At 41.1% G+C, this 18530-nt stretch overlaps 1 protein-coding gene across 1 annotated transcript in view; it reads right to left on the bottom strand.

Annotated features, from left to right (window-relative positions):
• Positions 1-7981: 7981 nt before the first annotated feature.
• Positions 7982-18530, bottom strand: part of SNCAIP (synuclein alpha interacting protein) — a 150522-nt gene continuing 139973 nt past the window's right edge. Inside the window, exons 9-11 of the mRNA XM_019635308.1 lie at positions 17222-18290; positions 15904-15974; positions 7982-8595 (exon numbers count right to left, since the gene is read on the bottom strand). Coding sequence (XP_019490853.1) covers positions 8511-8595; positions 15904-15974; positions 17222-18290 — 1225 coding nt within the window. The 3' untranslated portion in view covers positions 7982-8510. The remainder of the gene's footprint in view (positions 8596-15903; positions 15975-17221; positions 18291-18530) is intronic.

Raw genomic sequence — 18530 nt, 5'->3', positions numbered from 1 at the left:
TGACTAAGTATTTCTTAAGATTCTCTGAGTTTCACAAGCTACCTGTATGGCCATTTGGCTATAGTTATGTAGTTCTGTATTCAGATCTGTGATTCTCATTTTGACAATCACATTGCATGGGGGCGTAGGTAGCAATGACTGTATCTTCAGTACTGTATTTGTCTACCTCTATTAAATGCAAGCTTTGCAGTGTCCCTACCTGGCCTCAGCCAAACCAACAATGATTTCTCCCTCCTCTCAACAACAGTGCTTCCTGCGCCCCCACCACACATATTGTTGCTTGTGTTGCACTTTACACATGTGTGCATGTGATTTCCAATGTCTTCAAAAGACAAGCACTTGAAGGTAACAGTTGTCTTACACTTTAAATCAGCACTGCCTTTTAATATTGTGATAAGTTTACATGGAGGCAGACAATTACTAGAATTAGTGGGGTGATCACACGGTAAGGCATAAAAATATTGAATCACTATATTGTACATGTGAAAGTAACACGAGGTCTGACAATTAAGTTCATGAACTCATCCTAGAAAAAGTGCTACATATTTCACTGCTGAATATCACTGTGGTCACCTCTAACATATTCCCCTTGGAAAACCATGCACTGATGCCAGTGCCTAGTCCACCCTTCAAAGCAATTTTGGAACTCTTTTTCTGGAATGGCTATCAGAGCTGTTGTCAAATACCCTTGGTGTCCTGAATGTCATCAAAATGTCTTCTTTTCAATATTTCCTTTATCTTCTGGTAAAGAAAGAAGTCATTGGGGGCCAGATCAGGTGAGTAGGGAGGGTGTTCAAATACAGTTATTTGCTTACTGGCTAAAAGCTCCCTCACAGACAGTGCCGTGTGAGCTGGTGTATTGCCGTGATGCAAGAGCCATGAATTGTTGGTGAAAAGTTCAGGTCGTCTAACTTTTTCACTTAGCCTTTCCAGCACTTCTAAATAGTAAAGTTGGTCAACTGTTTGTTCAGTTGATACAAATTCATAATGAATAATCCTTCTGATATCAAAAAAAGGTTAGCAACATCATTGCAACAAGTTTGCAAACTTAATTGTCAGACCTCGTATAACCAATATAAGATTGTATACCAAGTATACTTAAATTAAAAAATAAATTAAAAAGAACATAGAAAAAGAAAAAAATCAATATGGCCTTGCACATGCAATTGATGTGCATTTCAACATCAGTTAAATCAAATGGACAGGATTGGGAGGTAAGGTGGGAAAAAAATGATGGGAACATTTATACACAGGGTGCCAAAAAATGTATACACATTTTAAGAAAGGAAAAAACTATATTAAAATTGTAAAACTCAATATATACTGATAACAAAACATGAATACAAATCATGTGTATACATTTTTTTGGCACCCCCGGTATTTATTTCAGCCTATTTATTTTCAGAAGGTCTAGGAGTGGCTTATAATAGAAGACACAGATGTGTTACAACCATTATAAAAGGATAAAGAAGAACAAAGGAAGGGGGTGGAGTTGAGTGCAAGTGGTAGACTAGAAAACACTAAGCTAAGGATTGCTACTGAGATTGAATGCAAACTTTACTTTTGACCTTTTCCTGGCAGGCAAGACAAAAGGGAAAACACAAGTTATATAAAGTTCTTATTAGCTAATAAAAAGAAGCATGCCAGTTTTTCTATAGAAGCAGATTTTTTCCCTGCAACAAAGTCTAGGAAGATTTTTTTTTTGGACCCTTTATAGAGCCTTGGGTTTTTAAACCTTTGGTTGGTTCCATTAATTTTACACAAAAAAAAAAATAATGTAGAAACTTTTTTCTATATGGCTATTTCTTATATTGATTTTTGATAAATGCCATAGTTCAGAGATGACATTTCTTTGGGGACTTTGAATGGAGTTCAACCATCAGCAGTGAAATGAGGTTGATGAATTTCATCTGGGCCAGGAGCTTGTGGAAGGATCCTGGAAACAGTATTATATGTTACAATAATAATGACCAAGGCTTATTACATTAAGTATCAATTTGACATTATTAGCAAACAAATGAGGTCGTAGTCAAATAGAATATAATTTTGGCTGCATTTCCTTAAAATTTGGCTGAATCGTTTTGCCCTGGCACATACATTTTGATTTGACACAGGGCCTTCATCATAATAGAATAATCTAAATTCCATAGATGTACAACGATCTAAAATTGATTCCAGTAGGTCCCACGTTCATATTAAGAGAAACCACTCTAGGGGATGTGAAAAGCATTCCTCCAGTTTACAAATCAGTTTAAGCACCGAACACAGTTAAACCAGTTTCTTTTATACTCTGAGATTCTTCAAGATTTGAACATGCTCCTATGCTGTCACAGATTGAGTTCCCTGGTCAGTAGACTCTGACCTAGAGATTAATATGCAGGAAGTTTATTATACAATAGATGGCACTTGGAATCAACACCTACTGGAGGGGAGGGGAGGGGAACAGAGGGGAAACATTTAGTTGACTCTTCTGATTAGGAATAAAAGGAGAAAGGATATTAAGTAGGCAACTAGCACCTCCTACCATCAGTTATAGAATTAAATCCTTCCTTCTTGGGTCCTAATTGTCATAACAACTGCAAGAACAAATTCCATAGAAAGAAAATGTAGGAGAGGGGAGAGGAGGGGGCAGGATAAGGCAGAGGAAGAAAGTGGGCTCTGACCCTGGGATGGTTTTTGGAGCTGTCTCAAGCTGGGAGAGGGGCTGGGCCTGCATAGCCCCACAGCGACCAGTCATCGGATACAGGCTGCCCTGGGAACTGGTGAGCATTTGGGCAGGTGGCCCTCGTTGGCCAACGGCAATTCCTGGAGAAGGATAACACCTGAGGGCCCTGGACAGCAGCAGGGCCAGCAGCTGGGGGAATAAGTCCTTTGTTTCTGAAGGGAGTACATCGCAAAGTATTCCAGAATTTTGTATGCACTGTTTACTGAATTAGCAAAACATACTTTAATCCTGGAGAACAGCCAAACATCTCCTAGACCTAGTGGGGGATAGAATACAATTTGTGAAATGTGACTTTACTCCAATGACCTGGATACATACGCTTTATTCCACATGACGAGAACATCAGTTAGGTTTTATATTTGGCTACTCCTGCTAGAAGCCGGAGGTCAGTGACTTAATGAAAACAGCTCATTTTACTCACGTCAATAACAGGTAGGACAGTCCAGGGCTTATGCAGCTGCTGCTGAACGCAAGCTCTCCTCCTCTCTTCTCTTCCTTTTTGGTATAATTGCTATTGTTCTCAGGGCTGCAAGAGAGCTGCTGTACCCCGAGAGGGGTAGAAGGGTGAGATACAAGGGTCAACAGAGAAGTGCCAAGCAAGCACCTGCATCCAGAGTTTTCTAAACTACCACCCTGTTTGCCACTGCCTTTTTATTAGCCAGAGCGGAGTCACATGACCTTTCCTGATCAAGGGCACCTGGGAAAGTAACTTTACCTGAGAACATTTAGCTGACTCTTCTGATTAGAAAGAAAGGGAGAAAGGACACTAAGAAGGCAACTCGCACCTCCCACCACCAGTGATAAAATTTGGATCCTTCCTTCTTTGGTCTTAATTGTCAACAACTGCAAGAAAAAAATCCACAGGAAAAAAAGACAAACATAATTACAAAATATAAACATAAATATGAGCACAATGTCACAACAGATTGCTATCCTTTGCAAATTTATCCTGTTTAGCTCAGACTTTCCACATCATCAAAATCACTATGTATTTATTAGCATAGAATTATGGTTGCATTTCTACCACTTTGGACAGAGCTGTGCACATGGTGGGGATTGTGTGTGTGTGTGTGTGTGTGTGTGTGTGTGTGTGTGTGTATGTGTGGTGTAAATAAAGGAATGTATTGGTATACAATACAGCACTGTACTGTGTAATGACATCATAAGCTGTATCATGTATCTTGCTGGCATATATGGGGGGCCCCTGCAGTAGTGGCTGGGGGTTGGGTTTTAGTCTTTGCTTTGCTGTGCCTTTGTCTTGGATATGCCACTGCCACGTGAATAGCTTTCTGATGATCTGATTTCTATAAACATAGATTTTAAAGGAAATTTAGAGCTAGCCCCATTATGATTAACCATTAAAGTGCAGTGACCCCATCTTTTATTAAAAAATTATTGCTCTGTGTTCTACCTATCTCATGCAGAAAAGAAGTCTCACTTTCTATAATTATGGCTTTTAAATTTCCTACATATGAAATAATAGTATTGAATATGATTCCAATCTATAGACACATTAAACATAAGAATGTCATATCCCCAATGACACTTCCCTAAAACACTCAATAATCTCTTTTCCATCCCCTACCCTAGGTGTAGGTGTGCACCATTCTTCCCTGTCCTTGAGGAAGGGTCTTCTTTTTGCCAAACTATATTCTCAAATATAGTTTGAGAATTACATCACAAAATTAAAGAAGAGAGACCAATGTAAATGCTAGATGGTTCTGCTCCTCCCCGATGCCAATGCTCACAGTGCCTGAACACACTTTGAGCAGCAAGGTGCTGGTTTTAAAATTTGGTTGCATGTTGGAATCCTGGGGGAGTTTTTATAAATGCTGATGCCTGGGTTCTACTCCAGAGTTGGATTTATATGTTATTGGGTTCAGCTTGGGCATCAGATTTTTAAAAGCTCCCCCTGGTGATTCTAATGTGCAGCAAAATGTGAGAACCACTGCTATAAACCAACTAGAATACTTTTTCCCACAAGTCCCTCCACATGCAGAGTTTGGGAGACTTGTCTGTCCTTATCTGTCCTCACTATGGTTGATACCCATGTCGGGAGCTACTCTATCTGAGGAGAGCGCCTAGGACGGGGATGCATTCTTGGTATGGGCTCCGAGTTTGTTGACTGCATCAGAATATAGAAAGATGCTTTTTCTATTTACATGCTCTGGCAAGTAGGGAGAGGTGATTTACTTTCTATTGTAAACATGGGTCCAGCGCATTTTTATTCACTGCAAACCTTTGCCAGCTTCTTCCAAGGACAATCCTATATAAAGCGTTTAGAGATATTTGAACCACAGGCACAAAAGTTGAAAAAAAAAAAAAGAGGAGGAGAGATAACAGAAAAGAGGAAAGGGAGAGAGTAAAGGCGGGCATAAGAGAGGAAAAAAGAGAGAAAAGGAGGAGAAAGGGATGGAAGAAGAATGGGAAAGAAATGAGAAAAAAATAAAGGATATAGGATACTGAAAAAATTGTTAGTGTGTATTTACTAACTAACCTCTCTACGAGAGGTGACACAAATATCAACAAATGTATCGTCTCATTAGGAGACAGGAATCAAGTGCTTGAGAAGTGATATAAAACTATGGAATAGTCAAAGAATAAAGGGAAATAATATCAGTGATAGCACAGGACATATAGACAGGCCTATCAACTGATGGAGGGTGATGGGCAATAGATAGGATGCACTCTATTTTTATGGGGGGAAATAATCCTGTTGTAATCAATTCCTCATTCTTTGCTTTATCAACTTAATATTAAGCATATGGGTAACATCTGAAGAAATAGCATTTGACCTATTTTGTATCAGGGAGTCTTTCACGGAATTACTTAACTATTTATTTTATAGTTATTTCCTCTACCCTGGGCCACCCAGGATGTTGCTTATGAATATTTACTTTGAGGAAAAAAAATAATTCTCAAAATGTACTTAAAGATACCCTTTGAGAGTCTCATCCCCATGCCCAACCGTGTAATGCACATCTAGAACTTTCTTATTGGGGTTGAGGTCTTGATACTAATGTTTTATGAGAACAAGTAATGGGAATTCAATCCATTCGAAGTGGTGAAGGGTTGGTATTTTGTTATCTTTTCTAAGAAACATTCTTAATTTGATGTGTTGAACTTTGGCAATACAAGTCCCTTAAGTGACATAAAAGAAGCCAGTCTTTAAAAGATGCTGACAGATGTTGTGATAGTTTTTTACTATGGGGCTGAGTTTCCTGCTCTGCTACATGTAATTAGGCATGCAGATAGGGCTTTACTCATTTTACTAGCCCACAGAGAGGGAGCTGGGGCAGAGGCCTCCAAGCTCTGCTTATTAAAAGGAAACACACTCTTTAACATGCAAATGTCTCCCTCTCTATAAAGAAATAAGAATTTGTGCTTTCACTTAGAAAATTCTGTGCAAAACTAAGTTTGTGGTACAGGAAACATAATTTCTCTTACTTTCAAGCAAACATAATGTATCCATTTCATAAGGAACTTGGACGGTAAAGACATTGTACATGTATAATAAAGATATTGCACATGTATGATTTAAGGACCTGCATTTTCAGTGTCCTAGCAATCTCATTAAACATAGAATGCATTGTCTTGCAGTCTGGCTCTCTGAATCTGCTCAACTTTCCTGTTTTACCTTTTTAAAACTTCGTTTTTCTTTGCTTAGTACTGTGGTGTCTTAAAATGCTAGTGTTGACAAACAATCAAATTGCCCGAGTTTTCCAGGTCAAGGTGGCATTTCTTTCTTTCAAACGCTTGAGGTTTTCTTTGCTGTGTTTAATTGGGAACTGTGTGTCTGGCTTATAACATCTGCAGAATACCCAGCCCCCTTCAACTTTAAAAACACAGTCTAAGATCAAAACTGGGGCCTCTGGGGGAGAGCACACTCTTTGGGTCTCTTTTCTTTGCAAGCCCCGTTCTAGGGCTGAGTCCCAAGGGTTGGCTCACGTGTGAGCCAGTGGCCACCTCCGCTGCACCCAGCAGGAAGTACAGGAAGCTACATTTCATGTGTGCTTGCCAGGTATTCTCTATTAGAAGCTCAAGCACTAGCAGAACAGAACAGTGAAATGTAAGGAAGCAACCAAAGAGGGCACATGAGGCCAAGGGGCCCAAATGAGAATAGGGCATATCATTTGAGGAAAAGACAATGTGAGAAATACAGAACAACACATGGAACTGGGCTCTAACAATAGGAACTCACAGGACCCAAACAAGAACTGGGCAAAGGGGCTGAAATTTGCAGGCACGTATATAGCTCTATAAGTGGGAAGGAATCTACCTCCTAGATGAGTATGTAGGCCAGCCATGCCCTTTCTCGCTTTATCGAGGAGACAGTGTCCACTGCCCAAGACCAAAGAGTTGCCCTGAAGTAGAGCCAACACCACACTCACGCTTCCTGTGTGCCAGTCCAGTGGGCAATGCTCTAAGGCAATAGCATAGTGCAGAACAGATGGTATAATGGGGATAATGAGCATCCTAGCACCAAAGCCAATGCTGATATTTACTTTGGATACATGATTTTAACTTTCTGAAGTTTAATTCTCTAATCTATAAAATGGGAGGAATAATATCTCCACATAAGACCGGTGCACACAAGACACTTAAATATTAGCTCCTTCTTCTATACCTCATTGCATCTCCTCAAGCCCAAGTTTGTCAGATGATGACCCACACGTATGAAATTACCTTCTAATTCAGTACCTATTCTGTCCATCAGGATACAGACTGGTCCACATCCGACTGCAGTAACATTGCTCGTAACTGTTAATAGCATCTAGTGCTCCCTCCCACTGGGAAGAGTACATTTTACTTTGAAACTAAAATTTGACAGGTCTCTTCTAGGCAGGCCCTGCCAACACTTTGAAAATAAAACTCTTGAAGTTTCAACAGAAATATATTTTTACATGATAGGACGAAACCGACATGGATTGAAAGAGCTGCTTTAACAATAGGGCTGTTATGAATGCAGGCTCCACACTGTCTCCTGAAGGGATTAGACAGGCCTCATAATGTGTTAGAGGCAGAAAACAGTGACTCAAGTAGGGGCTAAATCCTTGGTTGTCATTCGTGTTTTCTCATGTCAACGCTTCGATTTGAGAAGACAGAGAAATTGACTTATTTTATATACTTGTCTGATCCTTTAGTACTTAATGAAAACTAGAATGTTTTATTTGATCCCTGTGGGAAAACAGCTAAACTGGGCAGTTTCTTCCTGAAATAAAATAACAGCAATCAAAATACTCTCAAAGTCCCTTAGAAATCAGAACATCACCGATTTATTAGAAAGTAGGTGTCTCAAGCTTATAGGTGGCTGTTAACATTATTTTATTTCCTTTACACAAAAAGTAGAAATGACAGGAAAACACTTGTGACAGAAAATACCACTGACCTGGTCTCACTGAGATGCTGAGCCCAAATTGCCCATATTATGGGGATAGGGAAGTTCAATCAACATTAGCAAACACTCATGCAACTGATGAAATACAAAATGGAGTCAGTGGCTTGGTGCGTGTCCTGTGAGTAGGTTGAATCAATCCAATCTTAAAAAAACATACATTTGCCCAATCATGCTTTTAAACAGCATCTCTTTAAAAACAAGTTATATATACAAATGTCACCCCAAAATGTGTTGTATAGTCTACTACTATAAATTTAAGGCATCCTGTATTCATTCTGTTCTTCTGCTGGTGAGGCATTGTTCTCATGGTTCTATTTCCACAGAGGATAGTCCAGACATTTCCAATGGTGTCCAAAGGGCAGTGATGAGAGATAATAAAAGAGTGATTTACAAGAAGAGTTCTTTTGACTCTGGCTCAGCAATGTGCTTTATGCTGTAGGGTTTCTTCATTTTTCTATTGATGTCATTATGCCTAAGCAGAAGGAAAACCACGAGGCCAAAATTAGATAAAACTATGGTCAAGTTACACGACAATATCACTAAACAACTCACCAAAAATGGAAATTATCCCCACAGAAACCACCCTTCATTCCAGTAGGCAAATTATTCTTTTCATATAAACCATTCTTTAAAAAATAAGAGCAAGAGTCATGTCATAACACACAGCGAGCATTTTTAAATTTGGCTCCGGAAGTAATTTATCAATCATTTATCAATCATTGATTGATTTGTCAATCAATCAAAATTCTATAGTCAGTGAATTTTATCACGAACAAAATAGACAGTACTGCTGGTTGAGTGGAAATGAGATATTTAGATGGATTCACTGGTGACAACTTTTATTCTCCAATAAGCTTGATTATTAATAGTTTAAGGGAGGTGCTTTTTCTTTGGGTGTGTGATTGCTGAGTAGTACCATGTTGGTAAATCTTTGGGGAAAAGAAGAAACTAGGGAACAATAATGCTTGTTTTTCCCTTAATACTCAATACCTAGTAAACCCGTGGAACCAGAAATTCAAGCTCAAACCTTGGAACAGTTATGCTTTTCAGTGAATTTTCCTCAACATAGATGCATTCATTTTCATGAGATATTAGTACCATTCTGGGTATAAAAGCTTCCAGAGAGGAGTTATCTCCTGAGGGTGGACAAGCCTACATATTACTAAATTTCCTTCTGGTGCCATCAGACAAAAGCAAACTTTCTGGAAATGGTATAATACATACTAACATGAGGACATATTCAGATGGAGAACCCCAAGTGTGGTTTTATGGCCTCAAAAGTGTGCTCACTTACAAATACCATGTAGTCTCTATTCAGTGTCCTAGTAAATATTTGATCATCGTCACAATCTGAAAGTTATAATTCTTATTTTTACCTCTTCCTCTGAATAGAACCTTAGAGAGTTGTCCATAGGCAAGAAAGGGAGAAGGTGAAAGAAAAACCTGGTTGGTTAAAAGGTGTTCTAGGAACTTCCAATTAAACCTGGTGGTTTAAATATACACACTTATCACCCCTTTCTTACAAAGCAACACTAACATGAAAAAGTAAAGACATAAACAAGGCATCAACCTAAATGAATAAGGGAAATGGGAGAGAAGATAACGACCAAATGCCAACAATATTTCAGAAGCGGGAAGGTGGATGGATGGACATATGTAGTATTTCTGCTTTAATATGAGGCGTGGTGCGGTCAAAAACATTAAAAAGAACACCATCTGCAGGACAAAATGCAGCATGATTAGAGCTGAATCTATACCAAGTAAAATGTTAATCTGAGCATTTATCTTAATAATATCAGGCTAATTCAAGCCTCCCTGCACCCTTCAATTACCAGTCCTGAATTACCAGTGTTCAAAAGAACAAAAGTATTTGGGTAATTATGGCATGAATTATTTGGATAATTTGCTGCTCCTTGATTTCACTTTTGGATATAAAATCACATTCTCAGCGACCAAAATTGGAAAGAAAAAAAGGCTCGAATTTAAATAAACAGTTTTTCAAGTATTCTAACTTGCTGACTCATCTAGACATGGATTCTGTATTTCCAGAGTCCAGAAAGCAACTTACTTCAGGATGAGTCTGACAGGGTCCAGGGGCAAGCATTATATTTCCACTGATAACCAAAATAAAGAGGCATTGATACTTGAGTGTTCTCCTTCAGAGCTTTCCTGAGACCATATCTATACATCCCATCTACTAAAAATATGGGATTCTGGTTCCAAGAATAAAAACCTGTACTCCAAGTACCCAAACTGAAACTGTCGGTAGGCGGACTTGTAATCAGAGGCCTAGATTTATACAGAGCACACCAGTCTTTCTGTGGAATGACAGCCTTAGTCCTTTTTGTTTTATCTTTTTCTCTCTTCCTCCTCCATTTCCTTTCTCTAGCTCTCTCTCTGTCCAAATATTTCTGAAGTCCCTACCATGTGTTAGGCACCACGTTAGATACCGGGGATACAAATGGTGCTATCCAGGGTCACTCCTCTCATGAAGTTCTTATGCCTTTCATGGAGTTTACCATGTTTTAACTGCTTTCTTTTTTAATTCTCTTGCTTCTGATCTTGCTGAATGAAGGGACCAGGCCTCACTCGGGCTCATCAAAATGCGTGACTTAGAGCTACAGATGTTGAAATGAGGACACTGGCAATCCAGGGATGTGGCATTCAGGAAGGTGACATATTTGCCCTGTTCTCACAGTGGGAAGGAAAACCCAGATGACTGTGGTTGGAATAGGGAATGCTTAGCGAAGGTGCTGGAAGGTATGTGGGTAAAATCTCTATCTGGTACTTTTAAACCTCAACAGCTTGCTGTTTCTTTAAAAACTCCAGCCTTAAGAGAGTGTATAAACTCTGCTCTTTTAGTAGAAAGACATCCGAGGGATGGCAGACGTGTGGTGCAGTTATGATATGAATAGAACATGCATCCCCCTCGAAATTCCACAATTCAAAACTGGACCGTGGGGGGAGTGAGGAAAGGGGGGACGAGGTAGGAGAAGGGAGTTGTTTTTAAGTTTTGTGACTACATTTAAACTAGATGAGCATGCTAAAAGAATGTATTTCTAGTGGGATGATTTTGGTTTTCAAGGTAGGTCTCTCCCCCCACTCCGTACCCCCTACCTACAGTTCATGGGTGTGCACATGTTCATTTTCTGCCTTCCAAAGCCAGGGCTTTAAGGCAGAACACAGGATCTTAGTTGTAATAGCTTGTTCTATGTCTCAGCTCATCACACTTTGATTCTACACTGTTTCACCATCTTCCTGTGGTGGAGCAGGCTTTCTCCTTTTCCTGGGGGTTGTAAGGAGCTTACGAAAAGAAATTCCGTTTATGAATCATGCTCTCATCAATCTTGGGTACTCTGGCAGCTGTTAGAAAGAGTGTGAAATTGTGGTTGTGCACTGGAAAGATCTGATCATTTTAACTATTTCCCATGACATGGATATTTTTCTCTACTATGCAACGGCCAATGACAACGTAAAATCGTGCCCCGTTTCAAAGGAGAGCCTATCACTTAATTACTGTAATCTGGAGAAATAGTTCAAGATCGGGGTTTCCTCTTTTCCTCCAAGTCATATGGACAAAGCTTCAGTAAGAAATACAGGTTTTCTCTTTGAAACTAATTTGAACCCTAGGGAGGCAGGGGTGAGGGTGGGAGAGACAAGAGTTGTGCAGGGAGCAAGGAAGACCTGGGGACACCGGGGGAGGGGTGGAAGGGAAGGAGACCACACAGGGGTTTCTGGAGCAGAGGTAACCACAAGTCCCTGGCATCAATACCTGCTGATTGACTGGCTCTGGTAATAGAATTAGAAATGACAACACAGAAAAACATACTTCAGATCAGAGCTCAGAATTGGCAAGTATAGTTTTTCAGTGGATCGTCTAATGTATACAGTGTTACTAAAGACCCTGTTAGTATCAGCACCTTAGTATACTTTTCTGAACTGTTACATCAGTAAGCTTCACTCTGCTCTAGGGGGTTCACTCTAGGACTATGCAATCAACACATACCCGGGAAGCTTGGAAACACACCTATGGCTGAATTATCTAATTATCCTGTCAAGAATCCTTAAAAAGTGTATGGGTAAAAAATAAATACTTTGAGGTAAAAAATTTAAGACAAGATTAAAATGTGTTTATTTTATCACATCCAGAGAAATTACGGCAAGGATGCATTTGTTGAGCAGGATCGGGGATTCCTGTCTGGGCTGACTGCATTTTCCCCTCATGATTCTGGAAATGCTGTTCGTGGGGCTGAGGGGACGCTCCGCCTGAGTCAGGTTTCAGCCAAGGCCTCACCTCTACTTTCTGAATGATTTCCACATCCTGGCTCATTTTTACGTTTAGTATGATGTCCTGACAATAAGGACCCAAGTGTGTGTGTCTGCTGGTGGGCTTGGGGGTACCCTGAACTCTGACCTCCTACTGGGCACAGCCAGTGACCATCGATCGTCACATGCTCACATCATCTCAGGCCAAACAAACACATCACTTTCTTTGAAGTGGATGTTGAACAACCTTGACATCTATGCAAAATATGTGGTACTAGCTCTTGGCTCCAGATGTATATAATTCCCAGTATGGCTAATTCCTTCACAGTAAAACCCACACTAATGGTGTTTATTGCTTAACGTTTTTTAAGGGATCTACTTTCATGTTGGTGCTTAGGACTAGGGGTTTCAAGATGCTCACCCCTCAGGCTATAGTGCCACTGTAGTCAGAGAGGGTGTGACTGGTGGTGGCCAGGGGTTCACGGCCTCTGCCTGTCCAGAACTGAAACCAATGCTCACTTTATTTGCTACAGAGCTCAGAGAGACTTAAACGCTGGGAAATGAATGTCCTATTGGCATTTTAAGACAAGTAATTGCAACCAGTCCCTTGGAGTTGTAATAACTCAAAACCAATTTGTCCTTTATAAGAAAAAGTAAAGATTAATCTGATTGTTATAAACAAAGTCATCCTCTGCAGTTAAAACACACTGGGAAAGCTGTTCAAAGTAATAGAGTTGAATCCAATTTTAAAGGGCATTGAAAAGAAATTTAGATTCTTTGCTATCAAGCTGGGACCAATTTAGAAAAAATAAATAGCAAACTGAACCCCCTCACAGAGCTGACATTGTATTTATTGCCCCTATTTTTCCTTGGCCTGGAAAGATAAAATTTTCTTAGGAGATCAAATATGATTCCAGTGTATGCCTGAAACTAGGGTCCACTGCCTCCTTCTGTCTCCCAGGGCTCTCCTGATAAGGCTACTTAGTGGCATAATGTTTGGAGCCAGCTCTAGCCCAACATGGCTGTTGGTACCCATATGCCGTCCCGGGTCATCCCTGCTACTCGAGAGGAGCCTTTGGGTCTTAAAGCAAATTCTTGGTCCAAGATTTGAAGGCATCACTGATAGAAGAACACTTGGGTTCCTTTCTTTCTTGCATCTTTCTATGGGATGCTTTTTCTATAGGTCCCATGGACAAAATGAAGCAGGCACAAGAGTCAGTTAGGTGTTTTTCATGCCCACTCTCCCATGCTATTTTCAATTTCTCTAAAGAGTCCTTATTTCAACTAGAGATATTCATCCTTACTTTATCTAAGGGGTGAGTGAACTGGGCTGGTTCTCTCTGCCTCTGTGTGATTATGAGTGAATCAGAAAAGAAAGCCTCCCCTCTCTAGCATGAACAAGCTAGTGGGTTTTCCCTTTCTATGCAACACATACCCAACTAATGCCATGATAAAGCTCAGGTAATTTATAAGGGAGGCAGGGGAAGTGGTCAGGATGCTTATTTAAACGAACGAACATTTTTAGTTCGGGGTTTCTGTTTGTCACTGAAAGAAAACTCTGTTAACCCGTGACTCTGAAGGTTCAAAACCGAGCATTTAGAAGAACTGCTCCTTAAACTGAGTAGGACAGTGTCAACCTTGTGTCAGGTATCCGAGTGGCCCCAAACTCCATTTTGTGCTCTGACTCTTGTAATCCTATTATAGGAGGTCGTTCAGCCTTGTTCCCTTGCTTGTAACGAGACAGGATGAGATATTTCTGGCAGGAGGATCTACGATGATACTAACTTGTCTTGTAGGAGCTGGAAGAAATGAGAGGTCCGTCCCCCTCCCAAAGAGTTTGCTAAGTCATTGTGCTTCCATCCCACGGGTGACTTCTGCTGAAGACAACAGCGGAATTTTCCAGGCACCAGAAGACACACCAACATAACGTGGGGACAGAGAAGGGTACTGGGGTGGCGAAGGTAGGTTGGGAGAAACAGAAATGGGCCAATACTAATGTCTGGGAAGGTAATGGGTGTTTTCTTCTGTCTCCTTCCCACCCCAGACACTGGGGCTCTCAGGACAGCTTGATTCTCTGCTCTAGTGGGACAGGAAGCAGCACAGGTTTAGGCAACACGTGAGCCTGACAAAGCAGGATGCTGGTGACCAGTAAATACCAAACCTCCAGGCTACTTCCTTCAATGCACTGAATTAATGAGACCCCTAGGGGTACCCCCTAAAATGACTGAGATTTCCTTTTCCTCTAGCCTGAATAGAGACCTGGAGCAGAACAAATTCACAATTTAGAGGGGGAAAAAAAAGAAGTGATGTTTCTCACACCTTAGTCTTCAGAACTAAAATTCATATCCACAACATATACACTCATATGTGTGCGAGTATAATGATATATACACACATATACACACTCACACAAACATTTTGGAGGATTTTGGAAGAGTGCTGGAAGGCGTGTCATATTTTCATTTTAAATGATTTGTTTAAATTTAATTTAAATACACTTATTTTATATACTTAAACTTAATTTACATGACTCATTTTAATCGAACTGAATTTAAATGAAAAGTGGTCGTGTCCTTTCAAAATGGATTTGGTGTTTAACTCTTCTGAAATAAACCAGGAAGGGGCGAAGACTGCATTCGCTTCCCCTCCCCTACTTCCTGCCCTGTCAGGGAGTGGTGCATACAGAGGGCTCCAAAAAATGTACATACATTTTAACAAAGGAAAAAACTGTATTAAAATTGTAATACTCAACATAGGCGATAACAAAAGAGGAATACAAGTCATGTGTATATGCTTTTTTGGCAGCCTCGGTATTTCCCCAGTGGGCTGAAAGAGAGCTGTGCTACAGAAGGACTTTGCCCAAGGAGGTACCTGAACCACCTGTGACCTCCAAGATGATCCTTTTATGTACACAGTCCATGCATTTTAAATTGTAAATATTTTATTTGAGAAAAACCCTTGTTTTGTTGGGGGTAGGGGCGGGCTCAGGAACTGGCTTATTGACTGGCATTGTGGTTCCAAATGCTAAGCTGGAGCAATTTCAGAATGGCAGGGCCTGGCTTCTCCCGAGGGCAGCAGGATGGTGACGAAAGGAGCTTTCAGTCTCCGATCAACAATGAAATACAACCTCCGCTCTGCTTCAAGGTTCTGATTCTGATTGGAGGTTGACTCATTCCACCCATGACAGGAAATTTAATTTTTATACTTACTTGGTACTTGACTCCATTAAAACAAAGACTGAAAGCCAAAGTCAACTGGGAAACAGCATGTTTGTGAGCTGCCGTAGACTCCTCGGCCCTCTGCTGCTGGAATAAAGCCCCTCCTCTAAGGCACTTGCTCCCTTTCTGAGGTCCAGTTACAAGTCTGCCTGCTTCTATTGGGGGAAAGCGCTGTAAGCGTCTTCTTCCTTGGAGTCAGCCCTTGTTCAAGGTGCTCCAGGAACATGATTTAAAAGAACATGCAATTCAAAGCGAAGGCATGGCGCGGTTGCACGATGCTTCCCTACACCACGTACCGTGCGTAGTTACGCAGGTGCTCTTCAATCAGCGCGTTAGAGGAAAGGTTGATGCAGCTGCTGGACATCGCCTAGAGAGGTGCAATTAAAAATCATCTGAAAACATGCAGCAAGCTCAGCACATGCACAAGTCTCAACAATCAGGAGGCATGCAGGAGAGAGATTAGACTAGGACGGAAGCTTCAGAGGAACACGGGGAACTGTTGCGATAAGCCTTTTACCCCTGAGCAAGAGAACCCATTAAGTTTCTTGGAAAAGCTTGATCGAGCAATGTACGTTTGGACATATTGAACCCCAAGGATCTGGTGTTTGGCGCACAAGTGGGACTTTTCTAGCCGAAATAAACACACGCTAAAATAAAGTCCTTTATTACAAAGACAATTCACGGTGGAAATCAATTGGGGTTCAATTAATGAGAGAGATACTAACTAAAACTTGAGAGAATTAGAGAGTTCTTAGACCTCCCTGAGATTTTACTTTTTAGCAAATAATAAATTATGCAGGTTGTGACTCTCTAGATTGCATGATGGTTACTCAGGGTCCTTCCATTGCTCAGAGTTTTGCATTTTGGCTGCTATACCATTTTTTTTTTTTGATGGCATGGCTTGCACAGAGCATGTAGAAAACATTGCCTAAAAAGAGGTTTGTATCTCTTATTCTCTGAATTTAAACCACAGATTATAGTGCATGGTTTTCCAATAAAGGCAATTATAGAATGAAGTTGGTGGCACATGCTGCCATCCCCTGTGTACTGGCAAGCACTTCAGACTGCGGCTAGAACTTTCTGATCAAAACTTAGGGGCCTGCATCAGAAAATGCCACTGTGGAGGTCCCTGTGGTGTATGCATTTCAAAGGTCATCTCAACGTTGAGTAGTTAAGACTTTAGAAATGGAGTTTCTATTTATGTGCTCTTTAATTGGGCTTGAGAATAAACTATCCAGTCACACGAGGAGAACAAAGTCTTCTTGGGGCAGAATCCACGCCAAATTAGGGCCTGACTTCACATCGATTGGTGGTCTAATCCTGTAGAAATGCTTCCCAGCCTAAGACTCCTAATACTCAAGGATCAAACTATTTAGGGAAATTTAGGGACTACAGTATAATTTCCTGTGGTTTAATATTTCTCTCAGAGTATTTTTCCAAATGAAGAGCAAAGGGTATGTACTGGAATTTGAATTTGGCTGTCCATGCATCCCTTTGGAATTTTTCTGAGGGTTACCTCAAGGTGGCAAAGGTCAACACTCTGTAGTGTCTGTCAGAAAGGACATAATTAATTCAAAGGAAAAAAAAAAGAGATATTCTCCAGATAGCACTCACCGCCTTGTTCTTTCCTTTGTTAGCAGAGCTCACAGGATTTCCCTTGGTGTCTGTTGTCTTCCTGCTGAGTGAGGTTAAGGGCAGTGTGGAGGTCCTCAGCTGGGTGATTGCCTGATAGTTGTTATTATTGTTCTGGTTGCCACTTAGCGTCTCCATGATGGATCGGAAGGTTCCGAAAGGCCTTTTGAGTTGATCCCCTGATTCGCTACTCGTGGATGTCCGCTGGAGGGTCCTGCCCTTATCTCTGTCCTTCTCTCCATTTAGTTCAAGGTTTGATTGCTCCATCTGCACCACGGGCTCCTCAAAGGTAACTCTGAGTTTCAAGTTCTGAGATGTCCGGCGCTTGGAAGAGGGAGACTTGAGGGCACTCTTGGGGCTTGTGGCCACTTTCTGGGCAGCAGTGCTGTCAGGGTTCGGTTGAGAGGGGTCTCCAGGGGACTGGTTTGGGGGAGTAGTCCCTGAGCCTGGACACTGAGATTCCAAGTCTGGTTCACTGCTCTCTGAGGTGGGAGATGGGCTATGACCATCCAGAGACTTGGAGGCCTTGATACTAAAAGGAAACCTACGTCCTGATGCCAAGGTGTGTTTCTTTATCATCAAGTGTAAGCTTTCTGCACTGTCCATGGTCTCCACACTTTCCACGATGGGCTGCGGTCTGGGTCTGTCGGCCTTTCTCACGGGCGTGCTCTTGGGGTCCTCGGAGTTGTTGGAGTCTGTATCGGACTCACTCAGGGACCGCTGCATCAGTTGCCTCAGCCTGGCTAACTTCAGTTCCCTCTTCTCCAGGGGGATCTTTTTGGAATTTCTAGAGGAAGTCTGAGCATCCTGGAATTCCAAGGACAGCTTTTCCTGGGTGCAGACATTCTCTGAGATATCTTTTCCCAATAACTGACGCAGGATTTTATCAGAATCTTCATCTTTTGCTTTTGCCCTAGCCCGGCTGGATGCTGACAGGCTTCCAAGAACCTGCATCCCCTCTTGGGCTCCTGGTTTGCTTTTGGCTACAGACTCATCATCTGTATCTGGGGATTTCCACTGGGACTTCCTGGAAGCTGGGGAGGATGGTGAACTGAAAACAGGATGAAGGACATATGAGATAATTTCCTACTGGGTCAAAACGACTTGGCTACAAGTCACAGGGTGGCTTTTACTGCCACTAATACCTTACAAATCAGTAAGATTGGAATAAGAACAATCACTTAATGTCTGTTCAAAGTAATTCACAAATACTCCATAGTGGCATCTATAACCATAGTATAATATGCCCCATACCTTATGCTACGACGAAATTTGTCTGTTTTACTACTTA

The sequence above is a fragment of the Hipposideros armiger genome, unplaced genomic scaffold (assembly GCF_001890085.2).
Source record: "Hipposideros armiger isolate ML-2016 unplaced genomic scaffold, ASM189008v1 scaffold_21, whole genome shotgun sequence".
NCBI lineage: Eukaryota > Metazoa > Chordata > Mammalia > Chiroptera > Hipposideridae > Hipposideros > Hipposideros armiger.
Note: the sequence above shows the minus strand (reverse complement) of the source record. Positions and strands in the feature narration are given on the sequence as shown.